The following is a 20,065-nucleotide window of genomic DNA, read 5'->3' as shown; positions in this document are numbered from 1 at the left end:
ACACATCAACGTTGAGGACAAAATGTTCACTTGCTGCCTAATATATCCCACCCACTAACAGGTGCCATGATGAGGAGATCCTGTGAGTGGTCATAATATTCTGCCTGATCAGTGTATCTCAGTATTTTCTAGAAAGTGGGGTAAATATTCATTTCGAAGCTAAAACCACATGAGACGCTGTTTTTGTGCCTGGTTTGTTGTGAATCTCTGTCATGTCCAAGTCCACAGTTGTGGTTAATAGCTTTTATAAATGTATACACTCAGATTTTTTTTTAAAGAAATTGTATTTTTTTTTTAAAGAAATGTTTGTTTTACCTAGCCTAGTAGGAGAAATATTTTCATAGAAAATTCCACAAAAATCCCCAAAACAGTTAGTGTTAGAAACACAAATGTTTGTTTCTTTAAAACAAACGGTGATATCAAGCCTGTTTCTGCTCTCCGAGATGCTCCATGTGGATGTTCTTTAAAAACATAGGTTAAAACAGAGGTCTAGCACTGAAAGCCAACAGTGTTATAAACTTTTTATATCAGACTTTGCACCAGTTTAGTACTTAAAATAGACAGTGATTAAAATATTTAAATTAAAATATTGTGCAGCTATTTGAAAATATACAGCTGCACAATACATCATATGTATAAATAAATAAATAAATTAAATAAATAAATAAATAGCCTCAATTACATACTTCATACAATTTTATGAAGGGTGCCAATATTTCTGGAGGTAAAAACTGGCGGTACATCAGGACTCCTTATCACCAGCCAGATCGCCATCAGAATTAATCTCCAGAAATGATGCTGATATTTGTTGGCTTTGTTTGTGTTTATTTTCGCTCCTCGCTTGTATATGTTATGGGAGGATGCTTTGGGATATAATGCAGGTATATCGAGGTAAACTCAATCTCTGTTGTTCCACACTCCCTTAATCCCTTCAGCTCCACACACAATGACACACACACACACACACACACACACACACACACTGCTTCCCTACTGAATAATGTCCTCATAAACCTGTCGCAGGCATTCGAAAAAAAAGAAGGAAATTTTCATTGATTTAAATCATCTCAAGTGTTTGTTTCAGTTATAAAATAAAAAAAAGGAAAGCAATTCCTTGTACATCTAGTAACAAGCAAAGCAAGACTAAATCCTTGTGCATAAACCTGCCTGTCAAATGAATAAACTTCATATAAATTGTAAACAATATGCAGGCGGGACATGGAGGATTAGTGGTTGTAGCAGATTTGCTTAGCGTCTCCGGGGTTAAGGGTTCAATTCCCGCCTTGGTCCTGTGTGCAGGGAGGAGTTTGCATGTTCTGCCTGTGCTTCAGGGGTTTCCTTCAGTTACTCTGTTTTCCAAAGTCCAAAGACATGCCTGGTAGGCTGATTGATATCTCTAAATTATTCGCAGTGAGTGAGTGAGTGAGTGTGTGTGTGTGTGTGTGTGTGTGTGTGTGTGTGTCCTACGATGGATTGTCACCCAGTCTAGGGTATCCAACGAGTCTCCTGAGGTTCCCTGAGTCTACAGCTTAAAATGATAAACATTAATGTATATTATTTCCTAAACTGTGATGCCCCACCCTCATACCCTGTAATGTACTAGCTTCTAGCCAAGTAACGTGAATTTTTTATAGACAATTTTCAAATTGTATTTTTAATAGTTTTTTAAAATTAATTAGTCCAAAGAGGGAAAGCAGTCAGGGATAGATTTCTAACTGAGATATCAAGTAAATCAGAAACACAGGGAATGTTCAGAGCTTTTTCCTTCTTGGACATTGAGCTCAAGGTGCTTTAATATGCACTTTCTAACACAAACACACCCTGTAGTGTAGTCCCACCCCCAACACTGATTGACAGGTTTCTGTGTAAATGCAACCGGAATATCTATTCCATTAAAAATGAAAAATAATAATCATTGAATATTATCTGGAAGATTCTTCCATAGCCTTCTCTGAGTGATGCTGTCAGCCGTCTTCTGTATACACGAGCTCACAGACTCCCACAACTGCTTATCTCTCCATCACTTCAAACTCTCTCATTCTGTTGATGTTCTTCAGATTCACACACTTTTGCATTTCCATATAATTACAACTGAAATCCTTACAAACACCCCAGATTCTCCTGTTTCCTCTGAAAAAGAGCACAAATAAAGATAAACAAAGAACCCTCTAGAACTCAACAAACATTAGCATGCTAAACTTAATCCTCGAGTTAGTGCTGGTGCGTGGCGTGGCAGCATATCAGCAAGCCTCCGTCTCATTAATTACCATTCTCTTAATGAGCAAAGCTGCGATATCACCCTCATAATGACGCGGGAGATTGAATCAATTAAGTCGTTAAGACATTGACTAGAAATAAACACCATCTATTCTCTCTCGCTTTCATTAGTGACATTATACATGCAGGCGCTTCTTCAGATCTGTACCTTTAACTGATGGACTGAGGCTTAATAATGCTTAAGCGTATGAGAATGCAATTAAGGCTTTCACGCTGAAGAAGAAAGAATATCAGTGAGTGAAGTGTCGTAAAGTGTGTTCTCGTTTGATTCGGGTGATGTACGTTTTTAATAATACAAATTATGCAAAAATGTTGTCAAGCATATTATTTACCTGTTGCTTCTTCCACATTTTCTCAAGCTATTTGCAAGGCATGGGTGCTTGGTAAGGCATGGCATGTGGCACTACCTTATACAAGTACAAAATGTATTTATTTATTTATTTATTAATTAATTATCCCCCCATGCCAAGCTATTTGCAAGGTGGCACTTGGCACTACCTTACACAAGGCACTTGGCACTACCTTACACATCCACTCATTTTCTCTTTCCACTCCATTTCTTTATTCCTATTTCACTGTCTCTCTCTCATTGTCATTTTTTACTTCTTTTCTCTCTCCTCCCATCACTCTATCTCTCATTCCCTTTCACTTTCTTACTGAAATGTTAAGTTGTCTTTATTTGTCACATATACTGTACATTACTGCACAGTGAAATTCTTTCTTCACACATCCCATCCTTGGGGGTTGGGGTCAGAGCACAGGGTCAGCCATGATGCAGCACCCCTGGAGCAGGGTGGGTTGGGGGCCTTGCTCAAGGGCTCAACAATGGCAGCTTTGGTTGTGCTGGGGCTTGAACCCTGATCTTCCAGTCATTGACCCAGAGCTTTAACCACTTGCGCTACCACAGTCCCAACCATATTGAGTGCCAGGATTATTTTCTTTAAATTATAATTGTAAATTATAATCATATCAAGTGCTACTCTTCCACCTTCAATTATTCTAAATAATGAGAATGGAAGCCATGTTGTTTAATTAAAGCACATGCGATCAAGCTTAGATTTAATTTAGTTTATTTTGAGATTCATTTCATATATTTATCTTTCATCACATTTGTCTTCAAAGGGAAAAACTTCATTTTCAGTCTGTATTTTCTATCTGTGTACTTGTGGTTTAAGCCCCTAGCTTAGATAAACATGGCATGAAAAGATGAATGATAACCCTAAGAAAATTCTGGCAACCTCAGAGGTGTGAACTATATGCAGGTGGTTTGCGGTCAATGCAGCATCCTAAGCAGGAGATTAGTCCATCTCTGAATACAATGACACTCCTATGTGTAAATACTTGATGCCATGTTAGACTTAAATCTCCAAAACTCTGAAATGAAATGAGAACAGACCAAGACTCAAAATTCTTACTGTTTTTGTTTGAGTGGAAAGCTTATTGCAGTTATTTATTGTCCTTCCTCAATGCCTTCATTTCGCTGAATAAACTGTTACACGAATGTTATTTATGTGGCATGGATGAGTCTCTATATTCTTAACATGGTGTATATTATGGTCTGTATTGAGGTGTCAGGCATGTTACACTACATTCACACATACAGCAACAAATCCACCGGAAGTCAAGTCAAGAAGCCTTTATTGTCTTTATGGTGACTTTCTGTGTCCATCAACGACTAGATGTGGGCGTGTCCAAAGTTGAGAAATGTTAAACTTGAAATACGAAGCGACATCGTGCAGCGACTACCATTGTGAGTAAAGACAGCGAGTGAAGCGCAGGTGATCCTCGGCAAAGAGCGCTCACTACTTCTCCTTCATCTGAATCTCACCCACCGACAAACACTGTTACTATGGCAACCAGTAGCTTCTTCATAGTACAACGACTGGCTACTTTAGAGCAAGCGATTTACTGTTTAGTAACAGTAGGTCATCATTTCCTTTTACAGTCTTTACTTGTTTATATATTAATTCAATGAACATAATTCTGTTGATGGAGTTAAATGTATAATGACTGCTATCAGGCACAGGCGTGTAATTAGTGTAATTGTTGTGTTTGTTTTGTCAGACTGATGCGGATACAGAGTCGGTGAATCGAACATCAGGCTTTGTTGTGTTTTTTCTTGGCCTCATTGCACAGACATTATTTGTCATTTCCTGGTAGAACGGATTTATCGCTGATATATACACTATATTGCCAAAAGTATTCGCTCACCTGCCTTGACTCGCATATGAACTTAAGTGACATCCCATTCCTAATCCATAGGGTTCAATATGACGTCGGCCCACCCTTTGCAGCTATAACAGCTTCAACTCTTCTGGGAAGGCTGTCCACAAGGTTTAGGAGTGTGTTTATGGGAATTTTTGACCATTCTTCCAGAAGCGCATTTGTGAGGTCACACACTGATGTTGGACGAGAAGGCCTGGCTCTCAGTCTCCGCTCTAATTCATCCCAAAGTTCTATCAGGTTGAGGTCAGGACTCTGTGCAGGCCAGTCAAGTTCATCCACACCAGACTCTGTCATCCATGTCTTTATGGACCTTGCTTTGTGCACTGGTGCACAGTCATGTTGGAAGAGGAAGGGGCCAGCTCCAAACTGTTCCCACAAAGTTGGGAGCATGGAATTGTCCAAAATGTCTTGGTATGCTGAAGCATTCAGAGTTCCTTTCACTGGAACTAAGGGGCCAAGCCCAGCTCCTGAAAAACAACCCCACACCATAATCCCCCCTCCACCAAACTTTACACTTGGCACAATGCAGTCAGACAAGTACCGTTCTCCTGGCAACCGCCAAACCCAGACTCGTCCATCAGATTGCCAGATGGAGAAGCACGATTCGTCACTCCAGAGAACGCGTCTCCACTGCTCTAGAGTCCAGTGGCGGCGTGCTTTACACCACTGCATCCGATGCTTTGCATTGCACTTGGTGATGTATGGCTTGGATGCAGCTGCTCGGCCATGGAAACCCATTCCATGAAGCTCTCTGCGCACTGTTCTTGAGCTAATCTGAAGGCCACATGAAGTTTGGAGGTCTGTAGCGATTGACTCTGCAGAAAGTTGGCGACCTCTTCGCACTATGCGCCTCAGCATCCGCTGACCCCGCTCCGTCAGTTTACGTGGCCTACCACTTCGTGGCTGAGTTGCTGTCGTTCCCAAACACTTCCACGTTCTTATAATACAGCTGACAGTTGACTGTGGAATATTTAGGAGCGAGGAAATTTCACGACTGGATTTGTTGCACAGGAGGCATCCTATCACAGTTCCACGCTGGAATTCACTGAGCTCCTGAGAGCGACCCATTCTTTCACAAATGTTTGTAAAAACAGTCTGCATGCCTAGGTGCTTGATTTTATACACCTGTGGCCATGGAAGTGATTGGAACACCTGATTCTGATTATTTGGATGGGTGAGCGAATACTTTTGGCAATATAGTGTATGTATATTTTATTGTTTCTTATGGTGTAGTGTGAACTGGCAGTGGTTTGTGACCTTGTTTCCCGATTTTAGCAGAAGCTTTTTAACAGTTTCTGTATCAGGTGATTAATTCATGATGAGGATATGATCCGAGGTGCTGTCAAGGAAATTAACCTTCAAAGACATGTCTTTCGACAGGACAGAGAACTCTTTTTCATATTCAGATTGGAGAAGAATAGGTTTCGAAATTGATTACTGAAATCCCGGCTTATATTAAAAATCTGTATTTTGATGATAAAAGGTCAGAAAAGAGAAAGATCGTGTCAGTAAAGGGCCTTTTCATCAAACATACCGTGTCTGAGTCTCAATGCCTACATGCATGCACAAGCGAGTGTATCAGGTGCTGAAAATGTGTTTACACAAGTTGTGTAATTCATAGGTTTTTGTTTTGATGAAAAATTATCATTTTTTTTTCGCTTGTCAGCTCAAGTACATCTTGTCAAACACTTGACATATATTTTTTTTTAAAAATTAACATTATGCTAATAAAGTGGAACCTTGGTATATGAATGCCCTCCTTTACGAATTTTCACCTTAAGAATCGAAATTTTGTAAGAAATTTGCTTTTGCATTCAGAGCATTTTGGGCATATGAACCGAACGGAACGGAACCGAACGCCGGCTAAGTTGCACATACGTCCAGAAGCCGCTCAAAACTTGTTTGCCTTAGCGGAAAGCCAAGCAAAGCCAACCAAAGAGAGGCTACGAATTTTACAACGCATCGGCATGAGTGCAAAAGCTACAAGATTTTTCACAGGGTTTTTTTTTTTTTTTTGGTTTTGTAGGTGGTCTGTTCTATTTTTTAGCCCAAGCTTGGTGGCACGACTTCCTGTCAAAATTGCAAAAATATGAATAAAGTGTTGGAAATATTGGTAATATTTTTGTGTGGCTGCAACGGATTATCTGCATTTACATTATTTCTTATGAGAAAATTCATATCGCAATACAAATTTTCGCCTTAAGAACTCGCCTTAAGAACGAATCCTGAGGGTCCACTGTACTATAATATCTCAATACCTCTACTTAGCATATAAGTTAATAAGTGTCAGGGTCAGCTAGCAAGTGTTACGCTATAAAGAACCATCCCAAGATTACTGTTTGCACAGCTGTCTGTTTTTTTCTCAAATGAACTCTTTTAGAATAATGCTTTATATATTTCCAGTCATTTTCCTTGTATAAAGAACTCTGGTATCTCTATTAGATTTTGTCCAGTATATATTGTAAAGTATTTTTAACTCGCAGCTTCCTCGAACCATCCTGATATTTGGTATTCTGTGTCAAACCACAGTCTCTTGACATTTGACAAATTTGCTCTGTGCAAATGAAAAGGTGGTTCATTCTTTCTCATTTCTTTCTCATTACGAGATGAATGCCCTCATTATTTCGACTGCATGTGAGAGGATGAGGATTCTAGAAAGGTGTAGCTCTTTTACTAACTACAGTGAGCTGTTCAGAAGGATCAGTGGCTATGATAGTAAACGAAGCCATGCCGTATTTCTGTTATCTAACATACTATTGCTAAGAAGTGAGAAAAAAATAATAAATCACAGAGTCTCTAGTCGAGCGGACAGAGCTGCAGGAGGTCCGAGTCATTCTGAAATGTGTTACCTCTCTTTATCTTCCGGTCCTGTAGAGAGAGTGGAAGCATTTTCATTGATTAAAATGTTTCCCTGAGGCTAGGAGCCGAAGATCTCACTATATTTGAAGTGGAATTGTTTGTATCTTTTTTTTTTTTTGTACCACATTTAATATGATTCCACCAGAATCTCAGCCAAAATGTTTTCCTAGAAGATTTGATGTATAGTCTTTGATTTTGGGTTTCTTCCAAGCAAGGAAGATCTGATGCAGTATAAAAGGTCTTTAGAGTTTCCAAGTGGATTGTTAGAACTGGATCTTCATATCTGATCAACTTTAAATGAAAAGATCTCGCTGTGAGGTTGGGAACAGTGTGTCTCAGTTTCTTCTTCTTCTCTACCTTTACACTTCTCTAGTACGTTATACAACTTCGGTACTGATGTCCTTGTCGAAACTTGTATATTCATCTGCCTGATGAATCTTGTAGCATGAGCATTTCTATGACTAGCCAATGTGAGAAAAGAAAATCAAGTTTATCTGCCGTCATGCACAGCAGGTCCCTGAATCCCGTTCACCTATTTTTTATCATCCATGCCAGGGGTGTGCTAAAGCTCTGTTCAATTGCATCATGATCTGGAATTAAATAATGTTTAACAGCAGACTTTTACCTTTATTTTGAGGGTATTTACATACAAATTAAGTAAATAGTCTAGCACTTTTTATATTTCCTCCCCACCTCATTCGAAAAGTGATTGGAAAAACTAACAATTCTAAATTGTCATTTTTAATACTTCCAAGAATTCACAAAAGGTTTTCCATGCTCAGAGTCACTTATTAGCTCGGGTAATATTCCGCACCCCATTTGCTCTGATAAAAGGCAGTTTGTGCCAGGATATCTTCCAGCTGTTTCAGTTTCTCTGCTCTCTCATCCTCTGAATATGACTGTATTGCCCATGATTTGTTTCAAAATATCTCACAATATTAAATTCCTTAATTACACCAGCAGTCTCTTGACATATTGGGTGCATAGATTTGATGGAGCTCTAGATATACTTGTTTTTATGGCAAACAGGGTTACTTGTCTCATTTGGTTCAGGGGACAGGCATAACATTATGACTACCTGCCTAATATTCTGTTGGTCCCCCTTTTGCTGCCAAAACAGCCCTGACTCATATTCTGTATTCTGACACCTTTCTATCAGAACCAGCATTAACTTCTTCCGCAGTTTGAGCAACAGTAGCTCGTCTGTTGGATTCGAGCACACAGGCCAGCCTTCGCTCACCACGTGCATCAATGAGCCTTGACCCTCCATGACCCTGTTGCCGGTTCACCACTGTTCCTTTCTTGGAAAACTTTTGATAGATACTGACCACTGCAGAATGGGAACACCCCACAAGAGCTGCAGTTTTGGAGATGCTCTGATCCAGTCGTCTAGCCATCACAATTTGGCCCTTCATCAAACTCGCTCAAATCCTTACTCTTGCCCATTTTTCCTGTTTCTAACACATCAACTTTGAGGACAAAATGTTCACTTGCTGCCTAATATATCCCACCCACTAACAGGTGCCATGATGAGGAGATAATCAGTGTTATTCACTTCACCTCTCACTGCTCATGCCTGATCGGTGTGTGCTCAAAAATATCGGAACAGCTGACTGTCACATGTATATGTGCCTGGTGAAAATCCCATTCCAGATGTGTTTTGCTGTTTTAATAAGCTCTTTCCTTCTGGGAAGGTTTTCCACTAGATTTTGGAGTTTGGCTGTGGGGATTTGTGTTCATTCAGCTATAAGAGCATTAGTCAGGCTGATGGTTGATGAGGCACATAGTCGACGTTTGGATTTGTTGAGGTCAGGGCTCTATGCAGGACACTACAATTTATCAACAGCCTTGGCTCATCATATCTTCATATGATGCATGGGCGCATTGTCATGATTAAACAATTTTTTTGTGCCCTTTAGTTCCAGTGAAGGGAAATTGTAATGATAAAGCACACAGAGACATTCTAAGCAATTGTGTGGTCATTTTGTGGCAAAAGAATGATGGAGATGATGCTCAGGTGTTCACATACTTTTGGCTATGTAGTGTTTTTGTTTCTACCCTAAAAATTTGTAAGGAATAAAACGAAGACATGATTCCTAGTGACACACACAATGAAAACAGTTTGTCTCCAGTTCTCTTTGCAGAACAGACAATCCTCACTACCTGGATCTCTGTAGATTTCTTTCATTTCTCCTTTTTCTTGTTTCGGTCCTATATAGTTAAGAAAGTTATGATAGACAGGACTTAAGCTTATATCTCTGGTAAACTTTGTCTATATATTTTGCAGTGCATGAGACTCATCTACAACCTCTGAGCTTTTGAAATTCATATAGTGTTCACTTGGCATAAGATTCAGCTGTGAAGCCTTCAATTTATTTCTCTGGCTGGGAAAATTCTTTCAGATACAAGGAGTCTCAGTCGCTGGTCCGGAAAGCTCCACTGCCTATAGGGAAAGCCTTTCTCTTTTTCTTAGTTGGAGCACTGTGCGCTCCATCTGCTTATTCTTCCTGTACATTTCCCATGACCACACTGCTGCTGTTGCTTACAATAGCCTGTGCTTCTGTAGGAGACAGTTTCTTTTCTCTGCCACATGAAGATATGACTCTAGCCTTGGGGTAATGAGCAATATGTAACTTTCATCAGTCTCATTATCAAGTCATAAACACACAAACTACTGATTCCACTAAAATCCTCAGACCAATTCCATAACCATGGGTTTTCTGTGCATTTGAGCCTTTTTTTTTTGTAGTCTGTAGCTCCTGTGTACAAAAATGGAGTAACTTAAACCTATAATGCAAACGTTATACAGTAACATGTACACTGTTTGTCCATCAAACACTTCTGATGGTCCTCTGTCCCATCTCATTAATCCCTTCTCATTAATCCCAGTCATTTAGTAGACACCTTCTGCAAGAATATTGCTTTTAGTCACAGCTTTGACCTGTTTAGGCAGATCCAATCTACATCCTAATATGAAAGGCTTCACTGTATTATCTGATAACATATAAAACAAAGTAATTATGGAAAACTGTCAGTCTGATAGGGATCTTCTGTTTAGCTAAAGTACATGAAGGGAAATTTGCTTGTTCAGAAGCGCAGGGTCAGCCATGTGACATCATCCAGGATGGTGGGAGGAAACCCAGAGGAACCCCTTATGGACATGGGGACAAAATGTGAAACTCTGCATGAAGCTCAGGGATCCTAGAGCTGTGAAGGGGCAGCGCTACCAGCTGCACTGCCATGCCAACTTCATATGATTTAATAACACAATTTCCTTTTTTTTAAGAAAATAGCTATCCTGTACGTTCGAACATGTCACCCAGACTAGCCCGCTAGTGTAGTAAGGCTTGGAGAAGACCTATAATTATTTCAACACTCATGTAACAGTATTAAACATTAATAAGAGAGAGATTTACACTGTCAAGTCTTTCTGGCTCTATCTATCCCCCATCTCTCCCTCATCCTCTTTTTCTCTCTCTCTCTCTCTGTCTGTCTCTCTCCTCTCTCTCTTTTTCTCTGTCTTTATGTCTCTGTCTATCTGTCTGTCCCTCTGTATCTATCTGTCTGTCTGTTTCTCTCTCTCTCTCTCTCTCTCTCTCTGTCTGTCTGTCTGTCTGTCTGTCTGTCTCTCTCCTCTATCTTTCTCTTTGTCTATCTGTCTGTGTCTGTCTGTCTGTCTGTATCTGTCTGTCTGTCTGTTTCTCTCTCTCTCTCTCTCTCTCTCTCTCTCTCTCTCTCTCTGTCTGTGTGTGTGTCTGTCTGTCTCTCTCCTCTCTCTTTCTCTCTGTCTATCTGTCTGTGTGTCTGTATCTGTGTGTCTGTATCTGTCTGTCTGTTTCTCTCCCTCTCTCTCTCTGTCTCTCTCTCTCTCTCTCCCCCAAAACACCCACAGTGTAAAAGTCACTTGTGGTTCTCTGCCCTCATTCCATGGAGAGCTTCATTTCCATAGCATTTGCATATTTGAAAGAAAAGTAGGCTAATTAATCATGTGGCCATTTAGCATCTCATTGGTACTCGATGCTGGAACCCTAGCCAGTGCTGGCATACCACTCGTCTGCTCTTCACTCTGATCTCCATCTCTCCCTCCCTCCCTCCCTTGTTTTTCCTCCCCTCTTCCTCAGAGCTCAGACTGGAATGTTTTTGTTAAAAGTTGGTAGCTCCCTTTTGATGTATGACTTTTTCTTTATTTATAGCAGTACTGAACTATTACATATGTCATTAAAATTGTTGGAGTATACCCCATTATAGGCATCAAGCAGCTCATTTTGAGCATTTTTACATATACCATTGTTCAACGATATACAATAATGCTGATGTGATTCCTGAGCAGCTAATATCATTAATCAGCGTTGCCAGGTTTCAGCAATATTTCCACTCCAACTACATGTCAGTAACCACAAAAATAGATCTGAAACCAACTGAAGGGATTCAAGCATTAGAAAAGCGAGATGAGTTTTTCTTCCACCTTTTTTTTGTGAAACAGAGTCTCTGTGGAATTATTAATGCACATTATAAACACAAATAATTTTGTACATCATAGACGCACTGTCTGCACATACACTGTCTCGTTTGTAGAAATTTATCCAAATTATTTCTAGTGATCAATTTTTTTCAAACCCACATTAACAAATACAGCAGAGCATACATTGTGATGAAAAAAAAAACACACAAAAAAGAATAAAAAAAATTAATAAACAGACATGCAGAACAATGCACAGAGGAAGTTCAATATCAATTTTCATGACCGATATGTTTAGAGACTCTGCAGCCATAGTCCAGGTGACCAGAGTTAAAAGTTTTACCTTATTGACCCCTGCACTAGAGAGCTCTAACAGTGCTGTATCTTGAAATATTAAAAAATGTTTTTGATAATTTGCTCTAAATTTTTGTGACTGCTGAGTATTTTCTAACTAACCCAATTTGGCATATAAACTGCATCCTGTATATATCCTGGTCATTAACTATCCTATCTTTTTCCTCCTGTGGAAATGTTCGGTTTGAGAATAAGTATGGGGCAGTGTGATTTCTGGCCCAGTGCACTTCTATTAGAGCTTCTAGCACTTTCCATTTTTGACCACTAGGTGCGATGGAGCGAAATGTAATCTAAAAAGAAAAGCAAATCAATGTGTTAAATTAGTGAAATAGCAACAAAATGAATTCTGTCTATTTCAGAGGATTGTATAGAATTGTGAATGAGGACTTTATGACGATTAACATCACTTGAGCCTCCGCTCATGTCTGTGAACTCATTTAACAGCCACTGGAGAGATTTCTCTTTCCTAAACAAGGTCATTGTATCTTTGTATCTCTCCCTCTCTCTTTCTCTTATTCTCATACTTGTCTCTCTTGTCCTGTCACAGAGGCGTTGAGTGGGTTAGTCTGACCAGTTTCCTGTCTTTTGCCACCTCGGCTCCCAACAACATGGGCCTTGTGAGGAATGAGCTTCAGCATGTGGACTTGCGCACAGGTGAGAGATGTACACACACAGAACAATAACCAATAACATTAACCAAACACAAGTCTCCACAAGAATAATATTAATATCTAATCCAGACCCACATGGACATACCGAACAAGATCCATAACAAAACATTCAAATTTACTTCCAGACTCTGAGAAACTTGGTTATTCAGTCTTAGTTTTATAAGCAGGACTAATTTAATATTCACAAAAAAGGGTACATAAGTTAGGGCACTGGTGTAAACCTTAGGGTTAGGGCTAGGCTTAATCCTTACCCTAACACTGTACATATTGGGATACTGATGACATTACTTCTTACCCAATTTGCGAATTGTGTTTATATATAAAATATTTTTAAGTTCTCCCATCACTCCCATTTGAGGGCCAATAATGAGCTCCATTTGTAGACGAAGATGGCTGAGGGTTTGTCCATCATTTTTTTTCTTTCGAGCTGAGAAGCTTCAGAAAATCTGACATCATTTCCAGTAAGGGAACAAAGCAACACTGGTACTCCCTGGTTGTTGTGGTGCATTTTAGGGATCCAAGTGCACTCTAATGTTTTTGCGATTGAGAGAAACTACCCTTAAAATAACCGACTCCCTGATCAGTGCCCTCACTACTGAACTAAGGAGCTGACTGAGACGCACCAATGGACTGCCATCGTTACTTGATGAGTAGATTGCATGAACTAATCAATCAACTAATTTGATTGTTACCATTTTCTAGCATGCAGAATGATTATTAGCGGGCAATAGCTTCTAAGGGTGGTGATATAATTGGCTGACTTGTTTTGTTTTGGTTAATTTGTGCTTTTCCGTAAAGGAAAAACGTGCCCACAGTTACGCAGTCTTGAGCAACTGTTACATCTTACTGTAAGTAGGCGGAGTTTATAATATTATTGTAAGAGTAAACATCTCGCTGTTTGTTCAGTTTCCTCGTGTTTCCAAATTAGAAATCAACGTGGCCACTACAGGCACGATTCACATGAATAATTAATTCAGAATCACATTCTGTTTTTTCAATAGTGTCATCAAATGGCATTCCCAAATGTGGAGTGTATTTACTCAGCCAAAACATGCAAAATATTTTAATTACAAGAAATTATTAGACTGTACCAGTGGTGTGTACATCTGTAGTTACGTCTGATGCCTGAATACTGATTTGCAAAACTCCTGTACTAACTAATCACTCTCTGCATAACTCAGATCTGAAAATGGTCAGCAGGAAGCCATTTTAGACTCAGTCAGTCATTGGCAAAGCGCGTACTGTCAGGCTGCTTTAGAGAACGGATGGAAAAAGGCAAAATAAGAGAAAGATGAGGCCATTAGGGAGATATTTGAGAGGGCAATGGCCCACTTCGCTCATTACTTCTACCCTTTTAACAGCTGCAATTGGGAAATGGGGCAAAAGAGACCGCAATTTGTGAGAGAATTATTGCGAAATAGCATTCTGTTTTGCTTTAATGTTGGATTTTTTTGTTGTCTTATGGAAGTCTAATGACAGAAAATGGTCTGTTTGTTGTGTGTTGTTATGCTGTTTGTAAAACCTCACGCTGGTTTGGGATCAATTCAAGCGAGTCTTTAATATATCCTGGTCATTGTCACATATTGCTGAGCTTGTTAGTTCAGACAAATGGTGTGTGATGTAGTGAAACATTCCAAACAGCCAAATATCCAAAATAATGAAGTGCTACAAGCTGCACAGTTATGGAGATAATGTCTAAATCTGATAATAGCACAAACACTTTGTAATTAAGCTGATAATGTAATAAAGGTTTGGTATTTTGCATATTATACACACAGTTATATCTGTGACAAATATAGTTTCAAATGTATGATTTTTACAAAATAAAAAATCTTCCATCAATTCATAAAATCTCAGTCTTTCAAGTTCCTAGGAAAGAGGTGATTCAGAGCTTTTTGTAATCAATAACTTAGTCTTATGGAAAGCGATGCTATAGTATATGTTAAAAAAAGGTTTTAGAGATTGCTTCCATGAAAATTTGTGAAAGTAGGGGTGTGTACCACTCGAAAAGTAACAGGTTCTTAGTAAAAATGGTTATATGGTGCCCAATTTTTGGCCAAACTTCTTTCAGTTGCAGAATATGACTTAAAAACAGGCGCAAACATCTTAGCGCATCAGGCCATCATTTTCTGGCTCGTTTCTGTGCGTATGTCCGAGACCAAGGCACATAATCACCGCTTTGTGTGTGATTGAGATTCTCTTCCGCCGGCTGTTTCCTGTCTGCTGCTGGTTCACCTGTGTAGCTTGATTAGCATGCTGTCGTAATTATAACATGCCCGTAATGAGCAGTCAGCCCTCAAACCTTAAATTCTCAGCCAAAAGCCTCAGAGTACTCATACACAACCAGAGTGGCTCAGTCTCTTGGCTAAATCTCTGCGAGCTCTGCACACCTGGATTTAGGCTAATTCTCCCATTCTTCTTTGAAGATCCTCTCAAGCTCAATTGTTTTGAATGGGGACCATCTGTGAACTGCACATTTCAGGTCTCGCTACAAATCTTCTATGGGGTTTAAATGTCTGGTCCACTCAAGGCTATTGCCCTGAAGTCAATCCAGCATCGTCTTGGCTGTGGGTTTGTTGTAGAGCTGAAAGGTTAAACATGACCCTAATCTGAGATCAGGTCAGGATTTCTGCCTGTATTTATTCCTCCCTGATCAGTGAGTCAACCTGGTCCTGCCAATAAGAACCACCCCCCCTATGGCATGATGCTCCCACCACCATGCTTCACTGGAGGGATGCTATAATACCTGTTGATGAGCAGTACCTTTTTTTTCACAGCCATAATGCTTGGATTTCAGCTCAATTTTTGTTTCATCAGACCAGAGAGTCTTTTCCCTCATGCTCTCAGAATCCTGTAAGTGCCTGCCATATGCCTTTTACCCATGAGTGGCTTCTGTCTAGCCTCTCTGCTATAAAAGCCTGATGGATAGAATATTTCTGACCTCAGTCTATCCACACTGTGTTCTTCCCAGCTGCTTTCTTATATGCACTACTAGCAGCAGAAAGACATAGAAGTTTGACTGTAAGCACATTTGATTATCACTTAGTAGGAGGTGCCCAAAAAAATAAAAAGTACAGGAAGAAGAACTCACATTGGTGAGTCTTATTTGCTCTCAAGTCTTTAGATTTAAGTGCATTTTGCCAATAGTCATCTCCATGCTGATGCAAAATGAGTATTTTAAATACATAGATTGCTGTTTGAAATAAAGTGCACAGCAGATCGAGATTTTGAGGGTTAGTGGATGTGTGTAGGAATGAAAATAGGAATAAAAGTGGAAAACAACCAGCAAAGGGTCAAATTTGATATGTGTCTTTTTAAAATGGAATCGAATGAGGTTTTGACTCACGATGTGATGTAGCATTACATGCAGTAGCTGAGTGTCTAGTGTGAATTATTAAGACACTATAACCAAGGTGTGTCTGTAGCATACATGGGGCCAGGGAACCATATCAGTTATAAAAGTGAAGTAAATGGTGAGTGGTGTCTGGCTATGGTTTGGCTTCACATGTGGACACAAACCATCATGTGAGGGTTTGTCATTCTGATGCAATAATATAACATCTTGGACACTTATTGTGTTCTAATTAGGTCAGATTTTCACAAACCTAGACATGATCACGGCTATTCTGCATATCAGCTATAAATGAGTTAAGTCAAAAATAAGTCACACAGAGACATATAGACAAGTTCTCTTTTGTATTCACTACACAAGTACCTCAATAGGAGTAACCCAGGGCTTGCATTTGGTTCTCCTGGGATGTTTTCTCATAGTATGATAGCTCAGACAGCTATGAAGCCAGCAGGTGAAACCTTTTCAGTCATATAAGCCACGATTAGAGTTGATGGACACTGTATAAAGTTACACAATTTACAATAAAACCACAAGACCGTTCATGTTAACTAGTCAGAACAACAGAACAGTTTTTGATGCGAGATATCAGTGCCAAAGAATTGTCCCTAAAATGTTGACTTGGCTGCAATATCCAGTAAAAAGTATCAGAAAGTAAAACTTGTCCTCTCGTATCATTATAGAGTGCAGGTGTGCAGTGATGGCTGGCGGATGGTGGGTTGTTGAGACAGGTTTGATTGGTCCAGGTGGGAGTTAGGAGGCAGCAGCGTGTAATGTGACTGCCGCAGGAATAAAGCTGTTTGGGAGTCTGGTTTTGGTGGTGGTGGAGGTGACAGTGGCATGAATGCTCTGGTATCTGTCAGGAGGGTGAAGAGTCCATGAGAGTGGAAGGGATTGTCCAACAACGCCACTGGCTATGCAGATGCAGGGTTTGTGGTAGGATGACTCTAGAGCCTTCTTAGCTTTTCTCACAGTTCTCTTAATGGTCCGGTTTCTCATTCAGCCAATCCCTCGATCTCAGTTAATAATTAATCAACGGTATAATTCAGCACAGAAGGGCATTTAAAGTCTAGACCACTTTATAATGATATGCTGTTTCATTAAATCCAAGGTTTAATGTATACTGTCAGATCCATTTTACCTTTCAAAACATTTGCCGTCTAATTGTATTAGTCACATTAGAATACAGTGTGTGTTTCTGTGCAGCCACACACACACACACACACACACACACAGCACTGACTTTCATTGCGAGTTAAACTGGAAGGTTCTATTTTCAGGTACTTTCCTTATAGCTAACTAATGTCACTAACAAAATGGCTTTGGGTAGTTGACCAGAAGATCGGGAAGTTCAAGCCCCAACCCACCCTGCTCCAGGGGCGCTGTATCATGGCTGAACCTATGCTCTGACCCCAACCCCTAAGAATAATATATATATATACGAAGAAAGAATTTCACTGTGAAGTAATGTGTATGTGACAAAAAAGTTCAAGCCCCAACCCACCCTGCTCCAGGGGCGCTGTATCATGGCTGAACCTGTGCTCTGACCCCAACCCTTAAGAATAGGATATACGAAGAAAGAATTTCACTGTGAAGTAATGTATATGTGACAAATAAAGAGAACTTAAAATGAGATGAGATTTGCTAATCTGTCCGTTACACTCAAGACTTTCTAAAACCAGTGAATAAAATTGATTAAGACCAGCCCCATTTTGTATATTTATGTGTAATGAGTCTCACTGAGCATCCATAAAACATCTGCAGATAAAATTTTCTTTATTTTCCTCCAGCTTTCCATAACTGAGGCTTTGAGCTTTCTTCTGTCAGATCATTAAAAAAACATAAAAATTGATTGACCATGTCGGCGTATGCTGTGGACTCGTTCTTGATGATGATTGATAGATAGATAGAACCTCATAAAACTAAGTTTCGTGATGGGACTTTTTACCCCCTCCATATACTGTTCCCTCCGAAAGTATTGGAACAGCAAGGTCTTTTGTTCTTGCTACAGATTGAAGACATTCGAGATCCAAAAATGAGCATAAGACGACAGATCAGAATTATAGCTTTTATTTCCTGATCTAGTTCAGGCTGAGCAGACTGTATTACATCCAAAACACCACAAGGGATCAAATCTTTTTGCTGTTGTAGAGCATTCTTTTCTTTATTCACATACTTACACTTCCTGTTTTTTGTTCATAAAAAATCTGTGATACATTTTTGATAAACTTCTGTTCTTTAAATAGTCTTGTCCAACTTATCCTGATGAAATATTGCAGTCCTGTTGATGTTCACGTGACTTAATCCACAGCAGTAATAAACTCCCGGCTTATGAAATACATATCATGCATACTGTATATAGAAGCCTTGCATGAAAAACTAGAAGTAAATTCCGCCCATCTTGAATGAATTGCTGATTATTATTTATAATTAACACACAATCTTCAGTTGCACTCAGGATTTATTATATGAGTTGGCTTTGAGTTTCATCGACATGTTGGTTTATACTTACTTTCCCTACCTGCTGATTTTCATGCCCTTGCTTCATCTCTACCTAATGAGAGAGGCGCAGCAGCACTTTAGTCGTTTAGTCTGTCCAGCACTCTCACCTCAGGCATCTGTACTAACAGATCAGCTTCCAAAGCTCCAGCGTTCATGCTGATACCATCATCAGTGCCATCTGCTAGATTGCTAACTAGTTGAGCTGAGTCTCTTCCATAATTCAGCTCAATTGCGTCATATATTTTCATGGCATCCTGGAAGTTTGAGTCCCAATGACTTCTATATTGAAATTCTCATTAATACGAGAAATTGGTGAGTGAGAAATACTTTCTTGCTCTTTTTTTGTTTCGTCTCTGATGTCTGAAATGTTTTGTCTAGCAATGGCCATCTGTGATGTCTAAGCAACAGACAAACATTAAATTGTAAGAGAAATAACAAAAATACAGCACCAGCCAGAATAAACATAATAAGCGTGTTTCACAACGGGGTTTTATTTGAGCTAACGTTTACGTCATTCTGAAATTTAGCCCAAGAACACTGTAGGTACGTCCCAAATCACATACTCATGCACTATTCTCTGCCATTTTGCAGTATAAAAAGTGTGTGGTATGTGATTTGGGACACAATGTGTAACATATTAAACAGGATAGAAAAGCAGGACATGTCCCAAATCATATACTAATGCACTATTTTACTCTGTTTTATAGTATAAATAGTGGGAGTAGTGTTCACACTAAAATCCCAACAAGACGTACACTTCAAATACCAGGATGATGCACTTTTTAACCCCCCAAAAAAAAACAAAATGTAGAATGTTGGACACTTCATGCTCTCAACGCTCAAGGGTTATGTAATGGAAAAGGGGCGGAGCTATAAGGATGAGCGATAAAATTTCCGAGATGTCTGATGACATTCCAGTGGACAAGACGTCTTGAAAATGTCTTTTATATCAAAGTATTGGGTTAAAGAATAAAGCATACATTTAACATATATTTAACGTCATTTGCTATTGACTGGGGAGCGGCTTATACGTCCAATTAGTGTTCCATTTGAGACAAAATGCATCTTTTGCGCTGTTTGTGTCAGTCTGTATTACACATCTGTTCCTTCCTTGAATAACGTGAGCTCATAGTTGATAAAGGTAAGTGGGTTCTAGAAAGATCACACACCTAAGATCCATTAGGAAATGCAGTCCTTCTCATCACATCACATAATGAAGCATTTATTTTGAAGTTTAGCCTGCTATGTGGCCAAAAATATGTGGACACCTGAGCACCATCGCCATACACTGTTCAGGCATAACATTATGATCACCTGCCTAAGTATTATGTTGGTCCCCCTTTTGCTGCCAAAACAGCCCTGACCCAT

At 39.5% G+C, this 20,065-nt stretch overlaps 1 protein-coding gene across 2 annotated transcripts in view; it reads left to right on the top strand.

The window, feature by feature from the left end:
- wdr11 (WD repeat domain 11) overlaps nucleotides 1-20,065 on the top strand; it is a 112,624-nt gene that overhangs the window by 49,985 nt on the left and 42,574 nt on the right. For both annotated transcript variants that reach the window (XM_058385658.1, XM_058385657.1), the window contains exon 12: nucleotides 12,723-12,829. In XM_058385658.1, the coding sequence (XP_058241641.1) occupies nucleotides 12,723-12,829 (107 nt within the window). The remainder of the gene's footprint in view (nucleotides 1-12,722; nucleotides 12,830-20,065) is intronic.

This window comes from Hemibagrus wyckioides, linkage group LG03, assembly GCF_019097595.1.
Source record: "Hemibagrus wyckioides isolate EC202008001 linkage group LG03, SWU_Hwy_1.0, whole genome shotgun sequence".
Lineage (NCBI taxonomy): Eukaryota > Metazoa > Chordata > Actinopteri > Siluriformes > Bagridae > Hemibagrus > Hemibagrus wyckioides.
The sequence above is the reverse complement of the archived record's forward strand: the minus strand, read 5'-3'. Positions and strand labels throughout refer to the sequence as shown.